General features: G+C 48.9%; 1 protein-coding gene across 1 annotated transcript in view; it reads left to right on the top strand.

The window, feature by feature from the left end:
- The window catches only part of NRXN2 (neurexin 2), a gene marked incomplete in the record, with an annotated part of 299,307 nt that overhangs the window by 122,745 nt on the left and 149,168 nt on the right, over nt 1-27,394 (top strand). Inside the window, 3 exon segments of the mRNA XM_034774999.1 lie at nt 1,461-1,484; nt 20,328-20,489; nt 21,322-21,760. Of these exon segments, the coding sequence (XP_034630890.1) occupies nt 1,461-1,484; nt 20,328-20,489; nt 21,322-21,760 (625 nt within the window).

The raw sequence follows: 27,394 nt of genomic DNA, 5'->3' as shown, positions 1-27,394 counted from the left end.
GCAGTGGGAGGAGGAGCTAGGGTGGAGTGGAAGCTCAGGGAAGTAGAGGAGTTGAGGTGTGGGTTGTAGGTGTGTATTGGGCAGGTAGGGAGAGTTGGTGTGAGGGGAGGTGTGTGGGGTTGGTATGTACTGGGGGGAGGTGGGGGAGATTGGGTGGGGATGAGGGGGAGGTTGGGTGGGGGGAGGGGAGGTGTGTGTGGGGAAGCTAGAGGAGATTGGGTGCGGGTGAGGGGGAGGTGTGGGGCTGCTGTGTATGGGGGGATGTTGGGGAGGTAGAGGAGGTTGGGTTCAGGTGAGTGGGTGTGTGTGGGGCCGGTATGTACTGGGGGGAGGTGGGAGAGGTTGGATGGGGGTGAGCGGGAGGTGTGGGGCAGGTGTGTACTGGGGGGAGGTTGGGTGGGGGAGTGGGGGAGGTGTGTGGGGTTTGTGTATACTGAGGTGGTGGAGGAAGTAGAGGAGGTTGGATGCGGGTGAGGGGGAGGTGGGTGTGGCTGGTATGTACTGGGGGAGGTGGGGGAGGTTGGGTGGGGGTGTAGCAGACATGGGGAAGATGGTGAGGGTGTAGAAGAGGTTGGGTGGGAGTCCAGGGAGTGGGTGCATGGGGTGCATCTGACTCACCCCTCCCCCTCCCTGCCTGCAGACTGAGGCTCCCCCTCCATACTGGCTTCTCCTTCTAACCTGGTTTCTGATTCTTTCCCTTTTTTGGACTAAAGTTAATTAAGAAAAATAATTAACAAAAAGCAGGACAAATTTTTAACAGTCTCAGGAACTGGAGTGGGGGAGCTGGTTCCTCTCCCCCCCAACTTGCCCCCAGCACTCCCCCAATAATACACTCCTCCTCACACAACATACAAGATAAAATCTGGACTCCCCTGGCTGGGGATACAGCCCACTCCCCCACTCTCTGCTGACCCCAGAGCCAGCCACTTAGGATCTACTAATCCTGCTAACACAGGCCTTGCTTTTCCTCCTTCCCCCTCCCCACCCTTCACCCCCCAAACCCCCCACCTCGTTAGAAATTACGTTGACAACTTTTTTGTGTGTGTGTTACTAACACGCTTCTTGAAAGACTCCAGCTCTCAACCAGAGACGCCAGAACTAACCCTCCTTGTCTCATCCAATGGAATGTCGGTCATTTCTTTTCAAGTCTTTAATTTAAATAGTCTCTTTTCCTTTCTTTTATTCTTACTAACCAAGATCTCTCTCTCTATAATACTTTATGGTTGGGAGGGGGAGGAGTTTGGTCGGGGGGTGGGGGAGAGCGGGATGTGCAAGGGGAAGGTGGGTGGATTCTTTTTAAAAACAAACAACCTGATCGCCCTTCTTGCGATGGGAAAATTGATTTTTTCCCTCTTTTATCTCCCTTGATTTTCATGGTTGGTCATTTTTTTCCTTTTCTTTTCTGTTTTTTTTATTATTCCCCCTTTCCCTCATTTATTTTATTTTTTTAATACATATAGCACGCAGGAATTGGACACGCTATGGTAAACAAACTGCATTACCTGGTAGATATCACTCTAATTGTCTAATCGTTTGGTTTGCCGTGGGTTTTATCTTTTCCCTTCCCTCCTTTTGGTTTTTACTTAATTAATTGGGCTTTTAATTATCATTATTTTAATTTCTTAATTTTTTCTTTAAGTACTACACAAGAAAGTGAAATATAATTTTCAAAACTTAAAGGTTGAAATAAACTACCCAAACACACACAAAATTAACAACTAAATAATCAAACTGTGATAAGTCTAAAATCAAGAACTGGAAACAAACTGGTCAGCCACTCTGGAGTCAGTGCAGAATCAACCCTGCTGCCAGTGCAGAGTTGGCATAAAATGAAAAGAATCAAATACTCACCGTACAATCAAACTTAGGTTGGTGTAGATTGAAAACCAACCAATCGACCAAACCAAGGTTGGTATAAAGTTGACATGAACCACAAATCAATGTCAGTATAAAATTGACGATATCCAATACCCCGGGTTGGTATAAGATTAAAACCAACCTACCAAATGTGGTATTAAAAAAAATCCATTGTTTTTGAACCGCTCAAGCTTGTAATTAAATTTTTTTTAACCAAAAACATTTTTTAAAAGTCTTTTTCTTTCTTTTCCAAAAGCAACATTTTTAAATTTGTTTATATTTTTATTTATTTTTGGGGGGAATTTTTTTTTTCTTTTCTAAAAGCAAAATTTTTTTAACTTTATTGGATTTTTTTTTTCCAAAAATAAATTAAAAAAAAATTAAAAATATATTATTTCTTTATTTTTACTCTTGGTTTTACATTTTTTATTCCTTTTACCTCCCCCTCCCCCTCAAAAACAACAACAACAACAAAAAATCCATGGAAAACACCATCCCATGAAGCAACTTCTGTGCGCGTCACATCTGCTCCATGGCGGCGAACCCGCCAGGGATTGTGGGAAATGGGCTAATGGCAGCCAGTGGGGTCAGGACCAGAGGTTGATTGGAGGGTGGGAGCAAGGGGGCAATGAAAGATGGACCATTAATTTGGATGTTTTGGGGGTGCAAGCCACATTTCTCCCTCACCTTGCCCCTCTGCACTATGCATCTGGGGTAGTTCCATGGGGTTATCCACTCACACCTTCTCCAAAGCTGAGTCTCTCCATCACTCTCAGTGGGCTTTGGACCAGGCCTATAAGGGATGTCCCCCCAGCCCCATTGGGAATCCCACCCCAAGGGTGTGGCTGGCTGCAGGCTGGCCTGTTAACCCCACTGGATGTCCTGGCTGTCATCCCGACTCCCGCCACGGGTGGTGCCACTGGCCCTCCATATCGCATGGCATGCTGGGACTGACTGGGGCATGCTGCTCTTGTGTCCGGTTTTTATTTTGAGAGCGACTCTCTGGGGCTGAACTAACACTGTGTCTGACACCATCCTTCCCACCCTCCTCCCTTCCCTTTCCCTGCTGTCCCCCACCCCACTCCTCCCACAGCTCTGACTGACTGCCAGGGCCTTTCTAACAGGAGCACCGTAGTCTGGGCCAGTTCAGGAAGGATGTGGGGCCAGGGACCATAGCTCCAGCCTATGTGTGATTAGGGAGTGTGCGGGGGGGGTGGGGGGAGTGAGCACATGGGGCATGCTCATTGGGGGTGCTGTGGAGTCTGTAGGGCGTGTGCACTGGAGGGCTGTGAGCCTGTAGAATATGTACACTGGGGCAGGGGATAGTAAGCCACTGAATAAAACAGTAACACGTGTACGATGGAAGCCAGGCATTCAGTTGCCAAACGAGGAGGCACTGCTGCATCCCCAGCACCCCTTGTTCCAGTGCCCTGCCCGGGGGGAGAGGGGTGCATTGGCAGGGTGAGCTTGTAGGGAATGTGGAAGGAGGCATATGAGTGTGAAGGGTGTGTACATGGGGGTGCAAGTGTGCAATGATGTGAGCCGGGGTGAAGGAGTGTAGGGCATGTGCATGGAGGCATATGAGTGTGTAGGGTGAGTGCATGGAGGGGTATGTGTGTGGGGGTTTGTAGGAAACATGAAGTGAGGGTATGAGTATGTGAATGTATAGATCTGTGCAGCTTTGCCATGCTCTGCCCCAGAGGTGGCTGCATGCAGTATCTCTGGGTTCTCAGTGTTAAGGTCCCAGGCGACGCCATGGAGTGTGTGTGCGGGCATGTGGGGAGGTTCACAATTGACATTGGTCTGTGAGTATTACACATCCCTCCCCACTGGTCTGGGGGACTGAGACAGCTACCATGGTGCATGATTCCCTGGGATGGTGCCAGCTACCTATAACCAGCCCATTCCCCTCTATCAGTGCAAGGGTAGCTCTCCCTTCTGATCTCACCAGCCTGGAGAGTTTCCAAGACTCCATGTGTGAGCAGCAGCCTGCAACAGTCCTTGCGATATGAGTATCTCGGGGTGGGGAGGGAGCCTGCGAGTTGGGAGACACAACCCCTCCCCATGCATAAGTGGGTGAGGGATGATGGTGATCCACTAGTGTGATGTGTGTGAATGAAACACATCACATTGCTGTCAGTGCACGGTGATGAGTGTGATTGTTCAGCAGACTTGTGGCCTCTTGTGCTTGTGCACACACAGGGGGACAGTTTCACATGGGTCCTCTTGGGGTGGGTGATGGTGCAATGGATGTGTTGCCCCTGCTTGGGCATGTGTGTGCAAGCTGATTGTGGATTTTGGCATGATCGTGAACTGACATTGCCCCTGAGCGTGCAACACTGATTGTGGAATATAACACACAGTTCCTTTAGTATGTATACATGTGTATGCAACCAACACTCTTCCACTCTGTGTGTTTGTGCAACTCACACATTGCTGCTGAGTGTGTGTGTTTCTGTGCATAGGTGTGCAATTGCACAATGAAAACCTTGCTCCTTTACGCTTTTTTGTGATTGTGCAATATACACACTCCCTCTGGGTGTGCAGGTGTGCAGCAGCGACATCCGACTCCCTTGAATATGCATTTTGCCCATTACTGAAAAGCCAGCACCTAAAATCTATGCCCAGAGTTTTAGGATTCAGATAGGCAATGGGATGGGAGGAAGGGGGAAAGCGCACTGGTGTGTATGGTGGGGGGGTAATAGCTTTGGGGTGTGTGTGTAGGTGGAATAGCTCTGGTGCGTGTATGCAGGTGTGGGGTAATAGCTCTGGTGCCTCTCTGTGTGTGTATGTGTGCACGCGTGCATGCACAGGTGGAATAGCTTGGGTGTGTGTATGCAGGTGTGTGTGGTAATAGCTCTGGTGCCTGTGTGTGTCTGTGCAGGTGGAATAGCTTTGGTGCATGTGTGTGTGGAGGGGGAGCATGCTGGTGTGGGGGGGAATACTATGGGGTGTATGGGTGTATGTGTGGAGTAGATCTGGTGTGTGTGTGGGACAATAGCTCTAGACACGTACACGTGTGTGGGGGGCTATAACTCTCAGGGCAATAGCTCAGGTGTGTGTGTTGGGCAATAGCTGTGGTGTGTGTATGTGGGGGTGAATAGCTCTGATGCATGGCGGGGGGGGCTGGGAATAGCTCTGATATGTATGTGGAGAGGGCAATCACTCTGATGGGGGTGGGGGGTGGGAATAGCTCTGTGTCAGGGACTGGGAGTCAGAGCCAGAGTCAGGATCAGGGCTGGAGCAGACTGGAGCTGGACAGGAACTAGGCAGGAGTAGGTCTGGAGCAAGGGTGGAATGAGGCCGGAGCATGGCTGGAGTAAAGCTGGGAACAGTTCATGCACGTGCTGCTGCTGAGATTAAATGAAGACCTCTTGGCTCTTTTCCAGCCAATCAGGTGGGCCGGCCAGTCAGGCCCAGCTGGTCTGGCCAGTCAGGCCCAGCTGGGCTCATTAACCTGCCTGAAAGCTGAACCGGCCAGCCCTCAGGCTTAGCCGAGTTCTTGACATACCGACCCCTTTCAAGGGTACCTTCTAGGGGCCCTCAGCCTGTGCTACTTGGGATGGGCCTGATGAAAGTCCTGTAGTAACCGTGGTGCATGAACTTTCTCTGCCGGTTCCCATGACTGGTCATTAGGACCATAGCCCTCCCATTTCATTAAGTAATGAAGCTGGCCCTACACTTGCTTGGAGTCAATAATTTGTTGGACAAGGTATTTTTCTTGTCCAGGGACTGCAATGGGTAGCAATGACAGATTGTATTGACCTGGGAAGGGGTCCACAAGAGGGAGCTATGGAACACCGGATGGGTCTTCATTGACTCTAGTAATAGAAACATGAATATCTCTGGGTTGATCTGCTTGAGAATCTTGAATGGGGCTAGCTATTGATGATAGCTGGGTTGATCTGAGATTTCAAGTTGATAGCCAGACTTTGTCCCTAGTGCTAAAGTGAGGTGTGGCATGGTAGCCCTGATCAGCATAACACTTGTAGGTTTCCTTGGAGGCTTCCAGATCTTCTGTAAGTTCTTGTTGCATGTGATTCAGATACGTGACCGGTCCGCCGCTGCAGGAACTGGGGAGTTTGTGGGCAATGGTGGGTGAAAGCAGAGATAAAAGCCGTAATTTTTGTGGAATGAGCTCTATTGGGTGGAGGCATGGATTGAATTGTTGTAGGTGAACTTGACTTATGACAGGAGGGAGACCCAATTATCCTGGTTATAATTTAAGAACCACTGGAGGTATTGCTCTATGATCTGGTTTATCTGTTCTGTCTGTCCATTGGCCTGAGGTAAAGAGCTCTATATGCAGGAGTTTTAAAAGCCTGTGCCAGAAATGGGAAATAGATTGTGGGTCTCTGTCTGACACAGTGCCAGTCAGCAGTCCCTGGAGCCGGAAGACATGCTTTAGAAAGAGGCGGGCTGTTTGCAGGGTTGTAGGGAATGTGTGAGAAGGGACAAAGTGGGCCATTTTAGTTAAGAAGTCAACTGCACCTAGCACCACTGAACAACCATGGGAGCAAGGTAATTCTACAATGAAGGCCAGGGACTTGGTGGACCAGGACTACGATGGGGTGGGCAAGGCCTGGAGGAGACCAAGTTGTAGGAATTAACATATTTCATGGTATACTAGTCCATACCAATGCATACATGGCCACCATGAAGTTCCATGAAACTAAGTTTCTTCTTTTAGTTCCACCAAAGGGACCAGCGAGCGGTGAGTCATGACATGATTTCAGAACTTCGAGCATAGGCTGACCACCTGGGACATAAATGCATAGTTCCATAGATAGATCATCAGGTGATATAATACACCTGAGGAACTTGATCGTACTGTGATCAAATTCACATTTCTCCAATTTAACAATGAGATAATTCTGGCAAAACCTTTCCAAAACTCAAAATACATGTTGGTCATGAAGAGCTTGATCCTCAGAAAAAAACAAGAATATTGTTTAGGTAGAGAGCGATGAATTGATCTAACAGGTCTCTGAAAGTGTCATGGATAAAGTGTTGGAGCACTGCACAGCCTGAAGGCCATTAGTAAGTATTCCAAATGCCCCTATCAGGTATGGAAGGCAGTCTTCCACTCATCCCTTTCCCAGATACAGATCAGGAGGGTTAATCCCTTTTCCAGATTTTTTTGTAGATACTCTTGGAGCATCCACAACTCAGGAACTGAGAGGGAGTAAATATATCCAAAAGGGATGTCGGCCCCTGGCTGGAGGCCAATGGGACAGTCATAGTGACTGTGAGGCAGGAAGATATCAGCCTTCCTCTTGTCGAAGAATTCTGCAAGGTCACAGTATTTCATCAGTATTGTCGAGGCAGGTGTTGACTGAGAATCTATTGGACTCAGCCTTTCTGTCCCAGGGTAACCAAAAGGTCAGGGTTTCCTTGGGGTTATACTAAAAATTAGCCTCCAACTTGAGACCCGGTTCAGGGTGACAAGACTATTGACAGTAGAACAAGAGGAAACGAATCGTTCCTGCCCTCCAGAGGATGTGTGGATCATGAGTGTGATAACACCGTGGATGTCCAGGAAGTGCGGGAACAAACCAGACCCAATTGAATGGCTTTGTGATGCCACTGAAGGGTTGTGACTTTTAAGGGCGCAGTCTCAGAGGTGATGGGACCTGATGAGAGGAGTGATCTGTCAATGGATTCTGTTACATTGGGTAAGTCCTTGTGCTGTGCTGGGATCCTGTGTGCGCAAGCGAAGTCCAAGTCCATAAAGCTTCTGGAAGAGACAGATAGTCAATCATTACTTTCAAGCTGACCTCCATCAGAAGAGGATGCCATAGACAGAGTGGAAGCAGAAGGTGCTTCGGTGCTGATTGGATGCCACACCAGTGGGGAAGTCCGGGGGCTGTGGCCTGGCATTTCCCAGTTGAGATATGGAACTAGCCTTTGCAGGACAGGTCAAAGCAAAGTGCCCAAATTCCCCACAGTAGAGGCAGAGACCCAATACCTGGTATCAGGCCTTCTCCGCCATGACCACCTACACAAGTTCAGACTGTGCAGTGGGCACTGGATGTTGACTGACCGGTGCTGTTGAGACGGATGTGAATTGAGAAGCCACTCTCCTTTCTTGGCAGCGTTCCAATAAGCAATTGTCAGTCTTGAGGCATAGGTTGCTAAATGTGTCCAGAGTAGTGGGGAAATCTATCCATGCAAGCTCATCTTTGATTTCATCATTTGGATCAAGCCGGAAACGATAGCACTGAGAGGCCTTGTTTTCATTCTGTGTGTGTCACCTAGGTGTCAAAAATCTGCAGCGTAGTTAGCAACTGGCTGGCATCTTTGCCTCAGGATCTGTAGCATGGCTTCTGCCCTGTGCGTACAATTCGGGTGGTCAAAGATCACTGTTGAGGCTTGGACAAACTCCTTGAACTCACTCAAGAGGGGAATAGATTTCTCAAGCAGTTGAGAGGCCCATGCCAATGTTTCCCCAGTCATCAGATTAATGATGAGTCCCACCCTGGTTCGGTCTGTGGGAAACAACTGCAGGTCCAGCAAGAACAGGAGAAGGCACTGGTTTAAGAACTTGTGGAATTTTGTGTGGTCACTATCAAACTTGTCAGGTATTGGGATCTTCGGTTCTGGAGGGGCCTGAGTCACTGATTATGTGGCTAGCACCCGCAGCACTACATTATGTTCCTGCAGGGTTTCGACCTGGGTTTGTAGGGGTCCATCCCTGCAGCCAAATCGGGTCTTCTCTGTTCTTTGGGCTGCTCAAACTATCAGGGACTGGGATGTGGGCAGTCTGACCTAATGGTTAGAGCCAAGGGTCAGAGCTGAAGTCAGAAACCAGGAGACGAACCAAGGGTCAGAGCCAGAGTTAGAAGCCGGGCAAGGGAGCAGGGCTGGAGCAAGGCTGGGAACAAAGCAGGCACAAGGAATATTGCAGCTGCAGGTGTAAGCATTGAGCAACCATGGACTGCTGCCACTGCTGAGCTTAAATGCAGACCTGCTGACTCCTTGCAGCCAACTGAGTGAGTTGGCCAATCAGGTGATTCTGCTGCTGCCCAGCTGGGCTCATTAACCTGCTGGAAGGCTGAACTGGCCAGCCACAAGCTCAGTTGAAGGATCTTAAATCCATAGTTCATGACCTTTGGAGGAGGGAGGAATAGTCCTGGTGTGTGTGTGTGTGTGTGTGTGTGTGTGTGTGTGTGTGTATGAGTGTGAACAATAGCTCCCTGTGTGTGTCATGAACTGGGGCAGGAGTGGTAAGGTATAGTGGTCAGAGCAGTAGTCAGAGGCCAGGAACAGAGCCAAAGGTCAGAGCTAGAGTCAGGAACAAGGCAAGGGAGCAGGGCTGGAGCAGGACAAGAACAAGGCAGAAGCGGGTCTGGAGTAAAGCAGGGGACAAGGCAGACACAGAAGAAATTGCAGCTTTGGTCTTAAATGTTGAGCAGCCACTAGCCTACTGCAGCTGCTGGGCTTAAAAACAGTCCTGGTGATACCCCTCAGCCAATTAGGATATCTGCAGGTCAGCTTGCTGGTCTCAGGCTCATGATTCCTGACAGTACCCCTCCTCTTTGAGGAGCACCTCCTAATGGCTCTAGGGCCAGGCATCTTGGTATAGTTTGGAGGAAGTCCCATAGTTGGTCTGGGACATAGATGTTCTCTATTGGTTTCCAGGACTGGTTGTTTGGACCATAGCCCAGTCCACCAGATACTGGAGTTTTTCCTAACTCATTGTGGGGCGTCAAGAATCCGTTGTACCAAGTATCCTTCCTGCCCTCTAATGGTTATGAGTGGTAGCAGTGTGTTGGAGTGGTTCAGGAATGGGTCTCAGTGTAAGGCTTTAGAATGGAGACATGAAATATAGGATGGATCTTTAGGGACTTGGGTAGCTGTCACTTGAATGTTACTGGGTTCTCCTGGTTTGAGATTGTGAATGGGGCCAGGTATCACTGCTCTAGCTTGGCTGATGGATGAGTTGATTGAAGATTCTGAGTGGATAACCAAAACAAACCAAACACCATGGCAAGGTTGCGGGTGATCTGGCAACCTTGGCCAGCATTGTGCTTGCAAGCTTCTTTAGCAGATCACTACTATTCCTTGAGTTATTGGTGCACTTGGTGCAGGTGGGTGGTCAAGTCCATGGCAGCAGGTACTAGGAACTCATGGATGTGTCTGGATGGCAATGTGGATGAAAGCCGTAGTTACCAAAAAATGGACTTTGTTGGGCGGAAGCGTGGGTTGCATTCTGTAGGCAAATTCTGCACAGGAAAGCAGGGAAAACCAGTTATCTTGGTGGTAATTCAAAAAACAGCGGAGATATTTTCCAAGAATCTGGTTCACTCGTTCTGTTTGCCCATTAGTTTGCGGGTGATAGGCAGATGAGGTGAGAGGCTCAATGCCAAGAAGTCTTAGAAACTCTCGCCAAAAATGGGAAATGAACGGGGGATGCCAGTCTGACATGGTGCCAGTTGGTAATCCATGATAACAGAAGATGTTCTCTAAGAAGAGATGTACCATTTCCAGGGTAGTAGGGATGGCGTGGGATGGAACCACGTGCGTTGTCGTAGTTAGAAGATTGGCCACGATTAGGATTATTGTGTGCCCATGAGAGCGAAGCCTCTCCCCAATTAAATCACTAGATACAGTCGACCAGTGCTGGGGTGGAATAGGCAAGGGTTGGAGGAAGCCAAGCTGTCTGGAGTGTGGACTGTTGGTTCCAGAGTAGAGGTTTGCAGGACTTCATATATTTCTTGATGTAAGTGCATAGACCTGGCCACCAGAAAGTTAGCCAAACTGGGCTCCTGGTCTCGGATTGACTGAAGTGACTAGCAAGCACATGTCATGTCATAATTTAAAGACCCGAAGTCTAGGCTGGCTCTCTGGAACACAAATTAGATCCCTGTGATAGAGAACACCATCTTGTAGTCTGAACTCTGAGTCTGGCTGGGCATCTGCACCTCCTAGGGTCTGGCAGATCTGGATTGCAAACACATCGATGGGCAGCAGAGAATGAATGCAGGGCATCAGACTGCTGTCTACAGACTCATTGACAAAAATTGGGCACTTTAGGAATGGTTAAAGGAGGTCCTCCACCAGGTTCAAGATACTCATCCTTGGAAGACAGAGCATTCACCTTTCAATATCCTGTTCCCAGACAATAGGTTACCATGAAGTCAAATCAGGCAACAAGGAGGGACCAGCGGATCTGGCATTGATTGTGGTGTCTGGCCATTTGGAGGGATTCCAGGTTCTTGTGGTCCATAAGGACCTGGACTTGGAACTGGGCTCCCTCTACAGGATGATGCCGTTCCTCGAAGGCCATCTTGTCCCAGATATCATAATTTCTTTCCACTGGAGTTAGTTTACAGGAATGAAAGGCAGAGGCATGAAGTTGGCTAGGGAGGCCCGCTTGTTTTGATAACACTGCACCGATGGCAAAGTTTGATGTGTCAGCTTCCACCATGAATGGCTTAGTGGGATCTGGATGGATAAGGATGGATGCTGTGGTGAATGCCTTTTTTAGCAGATCTAAGGCAGGGTGGGCTTCTGAGGACAAGATGAACCTGGATCCTTTTCACAAAAGCATTGTCATCAGAGCAACCAGGCTAGAAAACCCCATTAGCTGTTGGTAAAGTCGCCCAAGCCCTGGAATCACTGTACCTCTTATGTGTCCTTTGGAAAAGCCCAGTTGGATATGGCTGCCACTTGTGCGGGTCCATAGTTAGTCCCTTTGGGAAAACAATCTACCCAAGGAATTTGACTGAGCCCTGATCAAATTCACACTTCTTAAGGTTGGCATATAAGTTCTGGCAGTCTCTCTAGGGGATTGTCTACATTTACCAGGGGATCGACGCGCGGCGATTGATGAATCAGCGGTTGATTTAGCGAGTCTAGTGAAGACCCGCTAAATCAACCACAGATCGCTCACCTGGCGACTCCTGTACTCTGAATGAGAAGCGCAAGAGGAGTCAACTGGAGAGTGTCTCCCGTTGACATAGCGAAGTGTGGACTCTGTGATAAATAGATCTAAGTACGTTGACTTCAGCTATGTTATTCATGTAGCTGAAGTTGTGTAACTTAGATCGATCTCCCCCCGTTCTGTAGCTGCAGTGTATATGTTGGTTGTGGAGATCTGGATCTGCAGATGAAGGTCCTCAGAGGATGTCATCAAGGTAAATAATCACAAATTGGCCCAGCATGTCCCTAAAGATATCATTAATGAAATGCTGGAAAGTCAACGGAGCATTGCACAAGTCAAATGGCATAACCAACTACTCCAAGTGTCCATACTATGTGCAGAAGGCATTCTTATATTCATCTCCTTCTTGAATCTGAACCGAGTTATGAGTTCCACAAAGGTCCAATCTAATGAAGACCTTGGCAGAGCAAAGTCTTTCAGAGAGCTTGATGAGGGGTAAGGGGTACTGGTTCCAGATAGTAACATTGTTTAATGCCCAGTAATCCACACAAGGCTGCAGGGAAACCATCCTTCTTACTCACAAAGAAAATTGAAGCCCCAGCTGGGGACATGGAGGGATGGATGAATCCCTTGTGCAGATTTTCTTGGTGATAGCTCTGGAGAATTTGTAACTCATGTTCTGAGGGAGAATATATATGCCTGAAAGGTCCCTCTGCTCAGTCTAGAGGTCGGTGGGGCAGCAAGATGCCAGCTTCCTTTTTGTTGAATACCTCAGCTAAGTCTTGATATTTGGTGGATACCGAGGCTATTGGGAAGGCAGTGGGGGTTGCCGAGTTTCCCTTTGGACTAACCCCCTCTGTCTTGGAATACTCCTGGAGGCAGGCAGAGCTGCAGAGGACTTCTGCTCTGTGGTTGGATTTCAGGAAGCAAGATTACCAGCAGTATGGTGAGCTAAAATGCCTCATGCCTGTCATCCAGCGGATATGTGGGTCATGGGTGATGGTCCAGGGAATGCGGTGCATGGATCAACCTGCATTGAAGGATTTCTTGATAACCTTGAAAGGTAGTGACTTCTAAGTGGGCAGACTGGTGAGTGACTGGGTCCAAAGAAAGGAGTGAACCATCAACGGACTCTACCAAGTCAGGGGTAATTTTGCACTGGGTGGAGACATTATGCACTCAGGCAAATTCCAAGTCTCTGAAATTACCTGAGAAACTGCTGTACACTTGCGCTTCCAGGTAAACCTCTGACATTGTGGGGTGCCATAGCTGGAGCAGGAGAAGGGGGTGTGTCAGGCGCCAATTGGCCATCCAGAGTACTAGCAGAGAAATGTTTGTGCAAGGTACTAGAGTGAGAGGTAGAACCGCAACCTGAGTCTACAGGTTCTGCAAGATGAGACAGGAAGATGGCCTTAGCAGGGTCCATCCCAGTAGTGGAATCTGTCCCTTCTCCATTTTTAGGTGGGCTACTCAAACTGGCACAGACCAGGGCATGAGCAGTCGCGTCTAGTTGCTATGGCTGTCAGACCTAGTGATTGCTCTAGGGGTCAGAGCCAGAGTCAGGTACCAGTAGGATGACCAGATGTCCTGATTTTATAGGGACAGTCCCAATTTTGGGGTCTTTTTCTTATATAGGCTCCTATTACCCCCCACCCCCTGTCCTGATTTTTCACATTTGCTGTCTGGTCACCCTAGGTACCAGGCAAAGGAGCAGGACTGGAGCGGGAGAGGAACAAGGCAGGAGCAGGCCTGAAGCAAGGCTGGGGACAAGGCTTAGAACAAGGCAGGCACAGGAGCAATCATAGGAGCAGATGTGTGTTGGTGGGGACGACAGTTCTGGTGCTTGTGTGTGTGTGTGTGAATAGCTGTGTTATGTGTGTAGGGTGAGTAGCTCTTGTGTGGGAGAATAACTGTGGTGCGTGTGTGTGAGTGGGTAGAAATAGCTTTGGTGTGCGTGGGGGGGAATAGCTCTAGGTAGGTGTGTGTGTGTGTGTGTGTGTGCAGGCGGAATCTCTCTGCTGTGTGGATGTTTGGAGGGATAGCTCGTGTGTGCATGTGAATGTGAGAAGTAACTCATTTAATGGGGAAATGGGCGTGTGAGTTCTGGGGTGTGGAGGGGGAGAACTCTAGTGAATGTTTGATGGGAAAGCTCTGGTTTGTGTGTATATGGGGCTCTGTTGTGTGCAAGGGGGAGAGCTTTGGTATGTGTTGGGGATACTGTGTTGTGACTCGGGGAAGAGCCCTGGCCCATGTGTATTGATGGGAGTTTCAGTGTATGTGCATGGCAAAGGAGAGCTCTGGGGCATGTGTGTGTGTTTGAAAGAGAGAGACCTCTTGCGTGTGTGTGGAGGGATAGCTAATGTAGGTGTTGGGGTGGAAACCTCTGCTGTGGAAGGGGAAGCTAGCTCTGCTGTATGTGTGAGGGAGGAGCCCTTGGGGGAGGGGGGGAGAAGCGTGTGTGTATATGTGTGTGTTGATGGCTCTGGTGTATGTGGGTGTGAGGGAGGGTTTTGGAGTGTGTGCGGAAGGGGGATAGCTCTGGTGTGTGTGTGTGTGTGAGAGAGAGAGAGTGAGAGAGAGGGTTCTGCAGTGTGTGGAGAAGAGGGCTATCTCTGGTTTGTGTGGGGAAGGCTGTGTGTGTGTGTGTACATATGTGTGAGCTCTAGGATGTTTGTGAGGGAGGGCTCTGGTGTGTGTGGGAGGAGGGTTCTGGGATTGTAGTACAACCCACACTCTTGTTTACCAATCACACAGGTGCTCCCGTTACAAACCACCCCCCAGCCAGCCCACTCCATTTCCATCATTTTAACCCCCCCCCCCGTGCATGCCTCAGCCTGCATCTCTCTCTTTCTCTCTCTCTGCCCCCCATTGGTCCATGACCCCCCCTTGGAACCCCCAAACCTGTCTAACATGCACGGCTCTGGCTATCGCTCATTCTGCCTTTCTGCCCTGCATGGCTTTCCTCTCTCTCTCTCTCCATCCGAGTCTCTTTCTCTTCGCCAATCTCTCTCTTTCTCTCTCTCTTTGATGATTAATTAATTAATTAACCAAGAGCCATGATTAATGCCAGCTGATAATTAACTCCTGTGGTACTAATACTGTGCTAATGAAGATTGTCTTACTGTTCCTACTAACTGCCATTTTTCTGTCTGAACTTTTAAGTTTGTCTGAGGAAAACAGATCCCCAAATTCTTTTACTAATCCAAAACATCCCCACTCCCTTCCCCACAGGGGCGCTCTGTCCTATGCAGGGCCTGTCGGAACTGGGATCCCTCCTTTTAGATTAGCTTTTTAGTGGGGGCAGTTTGTCCGCAGATGAGATTTTTGTTTTTTAACTAACAGATTTCTAGCCTGCCTCTGACAGGGGAGTGGTGTCTAGAGGTTAGAGCAATGGGATGGGGGAAAGCTGGGAGGCAGAACTCCTGGGTTCTGTGCCCAGCTCTTGCAGGGAAGTGGGGTTGAGTGGGTTAGAGTGTGTGAGAGGTGGGGCTGGGAGCCAAGACTTCTGCCTTCTATCCCAAGCTCTCGGTGGGGAGTGGGATTTGGGGGTCAGAACAGGGTAGGGTTGGGAGTCAGGATGCCTGGGTTCTGTGCCCAGCTCTTGCAAGGAAGTGGGGTGCAGTGGGTTAGAGCTGGGGGAAACGGACTAGGAGTCACAGCTTCTGAGTTCTATCATTGGCTCTGGGTGGGGAATGGGATCTGGTGGTTAGAGTAGGAAGGGCTGAGAGTCAGGATTCCTGGGTTCTATTTCCAGCTCTGGGAGGAAACGGGGGGTCTAGTAATAAAAGCAGAGGGAGCTGGGAGCTCCTGTTTTATTCCCAGCTCTAAGGGTGGGGAGTGGGAGGCTGTCATCTGTCTGTCCCTGACTCGCTCTGTCTGGGAGCTCCCTCTGCTGTTTTCACCCTGGGGCTTGTAGCCAGGTCAGGATCCAGGAATGACTTCAGCTGCTGCATATTCTGTTAGCTGGAATGTCATAGGGCTTGTCTGAGTGTCGCCCCCATGTAGTGATGTGGGTCTTCATTGGCCTGTGCTTAATGGAGTGCTTAAGGGAGCCTCTTCCAACCACAGGGTCAGCCTGTCTAGCAGCTTAAGGGACAGTTCCACCCCAAGGCTTTAGCCTTTGACAGCAGGACTTGGGGAGGAGCACTGTCTACAAGGAGGGACCCCAGCTTGGACTTTATGCCTTCCTGCCCTTCTCTTCCCCTTCCTATTCTAACTTCTTTTGCATGTCGTTGTACTGACCAATACTAATGTGACCCCCCACAGCCTCCCCTCCCCCCCATTCCCTGCTTTATGGGGAAGAGGAAATGGACCAATTGAAAGGAGTTTAACAAACCACAATCCCCCACCCCCAAATCCTTCCCCATAACCTCTCACCCATGCATTCCCACTGAGTATCAAGAAACAGCCCCCCCAACAAACAGTCTCCCCAACAAAGAAAAACACAACTAGTCCTCCTGGCCACCTTTCTAGTCCCTCAATAAACACAATGGTTCCTCCAGGCCAGAGCCCTCATATGCACAAGATTTGATGGGTTGAAACAAGAATTGGGAGGGATGGGGGTACAAAATGCAGCCCCATCCTGTCTCCCCCAAACCTCGTGACACGGGGTTAACAATTTGTGCTAGGGTTGTTGTGGTACCTATATATCAGGGGGAAATGCTTCCAGGAGAGCCTGACTTACCTTATTCCACTGCTTCAGAGATCAAGCCTGGATCAGAACCAGCACCCAAAGCAGTGGGGTGGACTTTGGATCTGAACTAGAGCCAACACTGTGATCCGGTTAGCGAGCATTGTGGGGCAAAGCCCCCATATGTGCTGCAAGCGGTTGCTGCAGCATTGGGGTTCAGGTCCTCCCTCCGCAAACAGGATGGATGTGCAGGGCATCAGGGAGGGCTGGTGGGGTAATAGAGGATTTATCTGTGTACTGATACACCCTTGGTGTGTGTGTGTACTACCACTGGAATAGGATCAGAACAGCCTGTATAGCATGTGTGTGTGTGTATGCGTGTGCATACTGTCCCCTACTGGACAGGTTCAGAAATGCCTTTGTGTGTGTATATGCTTCTTCATAGTGAATATACAGGGGCAATTCTGATTTTGTTCTGGGTGGTGTGTGTGTGTGTGTGAGAGAGAGAGAGAGAGAGAGAACACTCTCTGTGTGTAAGTACTACCCCTATTGGATAGGATCAGAACTGCCTATGTGTGCATGTGTACACTGCTCAATCCTGGGATAGAATGAGGACTGCCTCTAGGTTTGGTGATGTTCTGCCCCCCTCCTAGACAGGAGCAGAATGGCCTCTGTGTGTGTGTATATATATATATATATACTGCTCATAAATGTATTGTTCAGGACTGTCTGTATGTGTATTTGTGTCCTGCTCAATACTGCATAAACGGAGGACTGCTTGTTTGTCTACTAGATAGGATCAGAAATGTGTGTGTGTGTGTGTGTGTGTGAGCATACATGCACATGTACTGCTCTCTACTGGAGTTGATCATAACTGTGTGTGCGTGTGTACTACACCCCACTGCACAGGCTCAGAGCTGCCTGTGTGTGTGTATACTGTTTCATACTGTACAGAATCAGAAGTGTTTGTGTGTATGCATGTGTGCGTGCACATATACTGCCCCCTATTGGACAAGATCAGAACTGCCTCTGTGTCTGCATGTGCGTGTACTGCTCCATACTGTATATAATCAGAACTGCCTGTGTTTGGGCATGCTTGTATGTACTGCACCATACTAGAAATGATCAGGTGTGTGTGTGCACATATGTGATGTTTCCTACTAGATAGGATCAGAAGTGCGTGTGTGCAAATGGATGTGTACCGCCTCCTACTGGAGATGATCATAATTCTCTGTGTATGTACTGCCCCCTGCGGAACAGAATCAGAATTAGAACTGCGTGTGTGTATGTGTGTGTGTGAGAGAGAGATACTATAGAATCAGAACTGCCCATATGTGCGTGCTTATGTGTATTGCCCCATCCTGGACATCAGAACTGCCTCAGTGTGTGTTTATGTGTATGTGTGCGTTGCTCCCTAATAGACAGGTTCGGAAGTGTGCATGTGTTCATGTATGCCTATTGCCCCCATGTCAGATATTCATCATAACTGCTTGAGTAAGTGTGTGTATTACCCACTACTAGATAGGATCAGAACAAACTGTGAGTGTGTGTGTGTGTGAGAGAGAGAGAGAGAGAGAGAGAGAGAGAAAACGAGAACTGTCCCTTACAGGATAGAATGAGAATTTCCTGTCTGTATGTATATGGACTGCTCCTGGATAGCTAGGATCACAGCTCTGTGTGTTTGCATGCGCGCAAGCAAGCAGTGCCCTCTACTGGACAGGATGAGAAATCCCTATCTTTCCACATACCGCAGAAAGGCTCAGAACTGCCTTCTCTTACCCCAACCTACCTCACCCTGAACAACCATTACCCGCAGACTATCTGATACCTTCCCTCCCTGTATCCCCCCTGTGGGCTGGCTATTACTCTTCCCACAGCCTCCCACTGACCAACTGTTTCTCCCTTCCTACTTCTCTCCTGGCCAACACACACACACACGCACACACGCACACCCTGTTACAGCTTCCCCACAGACCATCTGTTACCTCCCTCTAACCCCTCCTATAATGCCTGTTAACTGCCCCGAGCTTCCCCTAGAACAGCTGTTACCCCAACTTCTGTAATCTCCACATACCAGTTGTTACCCACCCTCTCCATACAACCTTATCACAGAACAGCTGTTCCCTACACCCATACCACAGTGGCCATTGCCACCATAGCCTCCTCCCGGAACAGCTGTTCCCCTTGTCTCCTCCCAAAGACGCTGTTACCCATTGTCCTGCCCCAGATTGGCTGTTACACCCCTACTCACAGCCTACTCAGGGAACAGTGGTTATCACCCCAACCACCAAATCCTCACTGAATGGCCATTCCCCCTCCAACAGCCTCCTCACATAATGGCCATTCACCTTCAACACCCTCCTCATTGAATGGCTATTTCCTGCCCCCCCCAGCCTCCTCACAGAACGGCCATTCTGCCCCCTGACAGCCTCCTCACAGAATACCCATTCTGCCCCTCTGCCCAGCCTCCTCACACACCGGCCATTTCCTTCCCACCTATTCACTGAACGGCCATTACCCCTCCAACAGCCTCCTCACTAAATGGCCATTTTCCTCCCCAGCCTCCTCACAGAACGGCCATCCCCCCCCAGCCTCCTCACAGAATGGCCATTCCCCCCCCCCCCAACCTCCTCACACAACGGCCATTAACCCTCCAAAAGCCTCCTCACAGAATGGCCACCCCCCCCCCCCACACACAGAATGGCCATTTCCCCCCCCCGGCCGCCAGCCTCCTCAGAGAATGGCCATTCCCCCTCCTACCCCAGCCTCATCACACAACGCCCATTACCCCTCCAATGCCCTCCTCATAGAAGGGCCATTCCCCGGCCCCAGCCTCCTCCCAGAACCGCCAACTCCCCCTCCTCCCCCAGCCTCCTCACCAAATGGGCATTTCCCCTCCTCCCCAGCCTCCTCACCGAACGGCCATTTCCCCACCTCTGCCAAAATCCTCATCAAACGGCCATTTCCCCTCCTCCCCCAGCCTCCTCACTAAACAGCCATTTCCCCTCCTCCCTCAGCCTCCTCACACAATGGCCATTCATTCAGCTTCCTCCCCTCAGCCTCCTCACTAACAGCCATTGCCACCCATCCCCACACAGCCCATACATTACCCCTCCCCACAGATGTGCCTGTATCCCCATCTTTTCTTGGACCTGCCATTATGCCAAGTGTGTCAGAGGTCCCAACTGCCCAAACTAAGGCAGGGGAGATGTGTCATATGCCCTAGGCCAACCAGGGTGGACAGTGGGAGGTCCCGGCTTGGTTTAGGGCAACACTGTCAGCTTTGCACCCCAACCTGGACCTCGGTGAGGAGCTGCAGCTGTGGTGAGTGGGGTGCAGCCGGGGGGGGGGGGGGGTTTGGAGGGCAGATTGGGATGGGATATATGGCGCTTATCCATCACCCAACAGGTCTAGCTGCCTATAATATCACTAACCCCCCTGGCAGAGCTAGTGACAGGCCATCAAAACTGGTGCACCCCTCTTCCCAGCCCCCCACCAAATCTTGTGCAGACCCTCCCCAACAAATCTGCGACAATCCCCTCCCCAGCCCTCTTCCCCCATTAAATCTTGTGAACCACCCTCCCTTGGTCAAATCTTATGTTCCCCCTTTTCTAGCCCCTCCATCAATTTTTGTCCACTCCCCCTTTTCAGCCCATCAAATATTGTGAACAACCCCATTGCAATCCACCTCCCACATAAAATTTTGTGCCGCCTCTTTCAAGCCCCCATCAAATTTTATTCAACTCCCCCTTTCCCCAAGTCCCAAATACTGGCATTCCTCCAAAGAGACAACCAGACATAAAAATGGCTTAGCCACCTCTCCCCTCATCACCCCCCAGCCCCTCACCAGCCCCAGGCGGTTAATATTCTGTTGTCTGCTTGTTTCCACCCCTCCCGCACCCCTCCCACTTCCCTGCCACTGCCCCACCCCACCCCTGCAATTATGACGGACAGGTGACCATTTCCGTGGATGGCATCCTGACAACGACGGGCTACACACAGGAGGATTATACCATGCTGGGCTCAGATGACTTTTTCTACATTGGGGGCAGCCCCAACACAGCTGACCTGCCGGGGTCCCCAGTCAGCAATAACTTCATGGGGTGTCTCAAGGATGTGAGTATGCAATGACATGCAGCTGCCTCTGGGGCTGGGTGAAGTGTCTATGTCAGGGGTCGGCAACCTTTCAGAAGTGGTGTGCCGAGTCTTCATTTATTCAATCTGATTTAAGGTTTCCCGTGCCAGAAATAAATTTTAACGTTTTTAGAAGGTCTCTTTCTATAAGTCTATAATATATAACTAAACTATTGTTGTATGTAAAGTAAATAAGGTTTTAAAATGTTTAAGAAGCTTCATTTAAAATTAAATTAAAATACAGAGCCCCCTGGACCAGTGGCCAGGACCCAGGCAGTGTGAGTGCCACTGAAAATCAGCTCGTGTGCTGCCTTTGGCACGCATGCCATAGGTTACCTACCCCTGGTCTATGTCTATGGGGATCCCTTGACCAGCGCTGTGATGCAGCCACCTATGGGGTGTGGTGCAAGGACTGTTTAACATCCCACAGCAACGCTGCCCAAAAGTTTAGGGTAGGAAATGCAGGAGTATCTCTCATCAGCGGCAACTGAGGACCATTCCCATATGATCCTTGTTTGGGGGCTGGCAGGGATGGAATTTGGTGTGTGATGTAGACAATAGGAACCAGAAGGAGACCCAGGAAACTCATTACACATAGCAGCCATCAGATAGAAACAGCACTAGATCATTGTTTACTTGAAGCCAGATTGGAACTAGAGGGAAAAGACCTTGTATTCCACCCCCCACCTCCCTGCAAGCTAGCCAATCTCCCTACCCCCTGAGCCAGCCAGCAGGTCCCTGCTGGGGGCCAGATCGAAGTTGGCACCCCCTAGAGGACAAAGGCCTCGTATCCCACTGCAGCTCTCCCCACCAGGTTGTGTACAAGAACAATGACTTCAAGCTGGAGCTGTCGCGCCTGGCAAAGGAGGGCGACCCCAAGATGAAGATCAATGGGGACTTGGTGTTCCGCTGTGAGAATGTGGCAGCGCTGGACCCAGTCACCTTTGAGTCGCCCGAGGCCTACATCTCCCTGCCCAAGTGGAACACCAAGAAGACTGGCTCCATCTCCTTTGACTTCCGCACCACCGAGCCCAATGGGCTGCTGCTCTTCAGCCATGGGCGCCTGCAGCCCCCGCGGGAGGGCCGTGCTGAGCGTCCACACAAGGCTGACTACTTCGCCATGGAGCTGCTGGACGGCCACCTTTATCTGCTGCTGGACATGGGTTCTGGCGGCATCAAGATGCGGGCCAGCAACAAGAAGGTCAATGACGGCGAGTGGTGTCACGTGGACTTCCAGCGTGATGGGCGTAAAGGTGAGAGGGCTCCCCTGCTCTGCTTGCAACACCCCAGCCTATGGGGAACCCCATGCTCACCTCTGTCCCCTCATCCCCTGCCTATTGATGGAAACCCATGTCCCACCTCTGTCTGCTCCCTGTGCCCTGGCTGCCTGGAACTCTGCCCACCCACAGGGAGTGCCATGCCACCTCTGCCCTCCAGACTGTGCCAGCAAGTCAACTGTCTACAGAGACCCCTTCTGCCCAGAACAGAGACCCCATGTGCTCACATCTACCCCCACCCATGAGGAGTTCCCAGCTGGGGTGTCTGGAGTTGTGCAGCAATGTGGCAGGGTCATGGTGCCACATGGTGGCTCTGCCGTGCATTGGGGGCTGTAGGGGCTGCAATTGGGCTTTGGATGAGGGCCAGCAGGTGAGGTGTCAGGGGTGTGGGGGGAACTGCTGAGTCACAGAGCTCAGTGGTGGCACTCAGGCTGAATTGTGCTTTGCACTTTGGGGTCAGGGAGCAAATTTGATCCTAGTATAGTCCTTGCCCAAGGACCTGCCCAATAGAGAGCCCAGAGCTGTCTGCCCCCCCCACACCTTTTTTTTCCCCTCTCACTGCTGATTGGCATAATGAATTGGCTGCTCATTAGCGGTTCATTAGAGAGGTGAGAAAATAGGCCCAGGAGTGGCAGGAAACAGAGACAGAAGCATCTCTTCCAGCTCCCCATAAGTGGGGTGGAGGGAGAGAGAGATAGAGATAGAGATAGATGCAGTGCTGCCCCCTACTGGTTGAAATATCTCAAAGCCTGTCTAAATCGATATAAGTTCTCATTTTGGCCATATGTATATGCACAGTACCTTACTGATAGGGACATGTCAGCACTGTCCCTATGTGCATATCAGCTCCCTCTGTGTATGTGTGCATTTATGTTCAACCTGTGGAACTCTTTGCCAGAGGATGTTGTGAAGGCCAAGACTATCACAGGCTTCAAAAAAGAACTAGCTAACTTCATGGAGGATGGGTTCATCAATAGCTATTAGCCAGGCTGGGCAGGGATGGTGTCCCAGCCCCTGTTTGCCAGAAGCTAGGAATGGGCCAGAAGGGATGGATCACTTGATGGATTACCTGTTCTGTTCATTCCCTCTTGGGCACCTGGCATTGGCCACTATCGGAAGACAGGATACTGGGTTAGATGGACCTTTGGTCTGACCCAGTATGGCTGTTCTTATGTTTATGCATGTGCATATATGTGTGAGAATCATGCATGTCTGAGTGAGCGTATGTGAATTAGTGTGTGTGTGCATGTGCATGAATGCATGGGGATGTGTAAATCATAGTGTGAGTGCATGTGTGTGAATCAGTGCATATGTATGGGTGCATGTATGTATTGTGACCTTGTTTTGACCCAAGCAGTAAGCCAAAAATTCAGTCTTGAAGGTTGTTCTAGTTAGGAGGAGAAAGTGGTGATGGATGCAAACCTGTTTATTTACAAAGAATGGACAAAGTCCTGTTTCTCTGAACAAGGCAGGAATCAAACAGAGATCTTCTTTGCTCATAGCTCCAATCTCCTCTGTAGCCAGCACTAGGCCCAAAAGCTCTCTCTCTCTTAACTTTTTCCAAGGGCTATGCTCCCAGTGCTTTTGTGACTGCATGTGGTGTTTCCTTGCTGCCTTTTCCTTTCCTTCCTCTGGTCTTTCTGCCTCTCTCTCACAAAGACACACACCTCTACAAAGCAACAGCCAGTGAAACCTCTCCATCCATATGTGCCTTTGTTTTGAGCAGTAACACCCTGTGTTTTGGTTGGAGGGCCCAATTGTTTCAGCTGGCTGGGTCACTAAAATATCTATAATGGCTTCTTACAACTATCTTAAATGAAGGGTGGTGTTTCTGCTGAATAGTAACAGCAAGGTTTATCCAGAGCCTGAAAACACCCCTCATCTTATCTTCACCCATCACCTTGATGGAGTCCAAAATGGGGACATCCTGAGCAACCCATCCCAGATAGAAAGAAAAGTAACTATTTAACAAATTACATATGATACAAGCTTAACTATTTACATATTTACAGTGTCTTTCTGTCTAGACATTTCACGTAACCAACCCCAAACAATTTTACTTCCATCCAAATCTTCTTGGAACTTTTCTTTCCCTGCCCCATTTCCTTTCATCCACAGCCAGGAGTTCCTTTTGAGTGGTGCAGTAATTTCACTCCAGAGAACTTAAACTTTTGCTGTAATAAGCAATCATATTCTCAAGTCCTTGATGTTCTTGTGTCAATACTGCCCCCAATCTGTAAGCACTAGTATTTGTGTCAATATGAAAGGTCTTTTGAATCACGGACAGTCCAAGATAGGCGCAGACGCAAGAGCCTGTTTGAACTCTGAAAATGCTCTGCTGACCACTGAAATGGTTTCCCTTTCTCTCCCAACCTATGCAGCATTTTTGCAATATTGGCAAACTCACAAATAAACCTTCTATAATAGGAGCAGAGTCTGACAAAACTTTGCACATCTGTGAGTGTCTGGGAAGTTTGCCAGTTCTGCACAGCCTCAATTTTCTGTTTGTCAGTGAAAATTCCCTCCTCCCTGATTGTGTGCCCAAGAGATATTACCTTTTTTTTTAAACAGCTCACATTTCTTTGAGTTCCGTTTCAGATTGGTATCCTTCAGCTTACCGCAGACCATTTGTAGATGTATCAGTTCCTGTTCAAAAATTTTAGCATGCACTAGGATATCATCTAGGTGTAACAGACAGGCTGAGAGAGACATGCTGTGTCACACCCTCTCCATTAGCCTCTCAAATGTGGTTGGTGCACTGCATAAGCTGACAGCCATCCCTTTTAATTGCCACCGGCCTTGTCCTGTGGTGAAATCTGTCTTTTCCCTGTCCTTTAGATCCTCTGACACTTGCCAATACCCACTTTTAAGATTCAGTGTGGAAAACCAGATTGAACCTGCCGCACCACCCAGAGTATCATCTGTTCATGGTAGTGGATAAGAATCCTTTAAAGTGACTTCATTTAGTTTTCTATAGTCCACACACAGTCAGGTGCTGTCATCTTTTTTTCTTAATCAGCACTGTGAGTGAACCCCAAGAAATGGTTAAAGGCTCAGTTATGTCTTCCACATTTCCTCAGTGGCCTGGAAGACCTCTCTCCTCTTTGTTACTGATAGCCAGTGAGATGGCTGTTTAGTGGGTCATTTTCCCCCCATTTCAATCTTGTGCTGGATTAGTGCAGTACAGTCTGTATCTTTGTTGGATGAGGAGAAAAACTCCTCTGATTCCTAGCCAGAAAGTCTCTCAGACTGTTCTGCTGCTTTTCATTTAAATGTATGGCACTGCACTGGAACAAGTCTAACAGAAACTCTGGGAGCTCACCTTCCCCCCACCCCCAGTAGTTTTCTTCTATACCAGCAATTACTAGATCCACTGGTTCTTTAAGTGATAGTCCCTATGGAATACAGATTGGGACCACACATCTCAAAGAACCTCTAGTTATAGGTAAGTAACCTCCTCTTCACGTTTTGCAACTGTGGTTCCCTTTGTTATTATTTACTGCTTGTCAGAAACATGTAGCAGAGGAACAGACCTCCATTTCTAATTCAGCTCCACAAGAGCTTTAGCAGCTGAGATTCCCCTGAGACCCTGGGTCTCAAAACAGGTTTTAGCTACTCCCCATCTTTCTTTGCTGGAAAGCTACCACAGCATGTAGCTGTTATAATGGTTTCTCCCCCTAGGGGCAGGATGACTCCTTCACTGCAAACTAATTGCCTACAAATCATCTGTCTCACCTGAGCCAAGTATTTAAAGGGAATTTCCACAGACTGACACTTTTCCTGGCATTTATTACACAGTTAATAACCATAAAGAAATCCAAACTGATGATTAGCTCATCCACTATCTTGGCTATCCAGACTTTTTATTCAAATTCAAGAAGTCCAACTTTGAAACCTAATTTTCAGACAGATGCATGTTCAACCCCCGTCATCCTGCCATTTGGGACCAATGAGGCAGATCAGATTTAGATCTCCTATTCCTAGCCTTTTTAGCATGTCTGATCTAATAACTATTATGTTTGAGCCAGTGTCGGTCACCTCAATGCATTTCACAGCTCCTATTATACACTTAATAGCCAATTCCTATTGTTGTTTAACTCCCCAGATCTAAACAAAAACTGTGGGGCTGATCCTTGTACCCCCAGGTTTTGCCCCTCCAGCATGGTGTCTCCCCGTTTACCGAAGTGGGTGAGGAACTTTCACTAGGCACCTGTGATGCTTTGTCCTGGCCCGCTTTTTTTAACAGACAGATTTTTCACAATACAAACATTTAACTGAACTGCTTCCCTTAATTTTTATGTTATTGCCAATTTCCCTTGTTTTACAAAGTGAATTTATCACTTTTTCTGATCATTCCAAAACATCATGAGCCAGATAAGAAGCTCTTTTTCCATCATGTATATTAGACATAGCTGTACTTACAGGGCTCCTGGTGATCAGCTTCCATCTTACTCACTAGGCGAGCAGTTGCTTCCTATTTTGGTGAGCTGCTGCAAGGAAAGATTCAAGTTCTGTTGTAAATTCCACAGTCTCTCAGACTGTCTTTGGCCTCTTTTCACTGATCTTGATCTGCAAGTCCAAGTTCAGCTGAGCATCTGTAAATTGATCTGTTCCCAATTTATCTTGGAAGTCCTTTTCAGTATCTAGATATGCCAGGAACATGAGTCTTTTCAGGTCCTTTGCCAATTGAGGTGTGGTATCCTCTTTCCCTCTCCAAGGCTCTGTCTCCACTAGTGAGCTTACAGTGGCACAGCTGTACCAATGCAGCTGCACTGGTGTAAGATGGCTCATGTAGCCGCTCTATGTCGGAAGGCGAGAGCTCTCCCATCGACATAATAAAACCACCTCAACAAGTGGTGGTATCTGTGTTGGTGGGAGAAGCTCTCCCACCGACATGGCGCTGGGCACACTACCACTACTACTGGCAAAATTTATGTCGCTCAGGGAGGTGTTTTTTTCATATCCTGGAACAACATAAGTTTTGCTGACATAAGTGATAATGTAGACATGGCCTAACTCTTGGCTGTGCATTGGACGCATTGCATTTAAAAAACAAGGGACTGTTTTCTTAGCATCCCACCCCGCCTCTCCTCCCAATATAATCATTAATTATTATTATTAACTAATTATTATTGTTAATAATTAATAAGTAGCAGTCATCTGCATTCGTGGGGGTATTTCTTGCTGCTTTTTGCAGCACTCAGCAACTCCCAATCTTATTGTACAGAGGTGAAAAAATAAGGGACGTCCCTTGTAATAAGGGACTGTTGGCAACCCTACTTGGACATCTCAGAATGATGGCTGGCTTCAGTGGTGGAATCTCCATAGACGTTTTTAAGGCCTGGCTTGACAAAGCCCTGGCTGGGATGATTTAATTGGGGTTGGTCCTGCTTTGAGCAGGGGGTTGTACTAGACGACTTTTTGAGGTCTCTTCCAAACCTAATCTTCTATGATTCAAGCCACATATCAAGGGATTGTATCAGATCTGGACAACTCAGTTTGTTTTCTGGGGCTAAGTTCTGTAGCACTATCAGAACTGGGCCACTCAGGCTGGCTACTAGAGCCCCCTCCCTCCCATTTTTGTCCATCTCAGTCATTTGTATGATGCTG

The sequence above is a fragment of the Trachemys scripta genome, chromosome 7 (assembly GCF_013100865.1).
Source record: "Trachemys scripta elegans isolate TJP31775 chromosome 7, CAS_Tse_1.0, whole genome shotgun sequence".
Classification (NCBI taxonomy): Eukaryota; Metazoa; Chordata; order Testudines; family Emydidae; genus Trachemys; species Trachemys scripta.
Note: the sequence above shows the minus strand (reverse complement) of the source record. Positions and strands in the feature narration are given on the sequence as shown.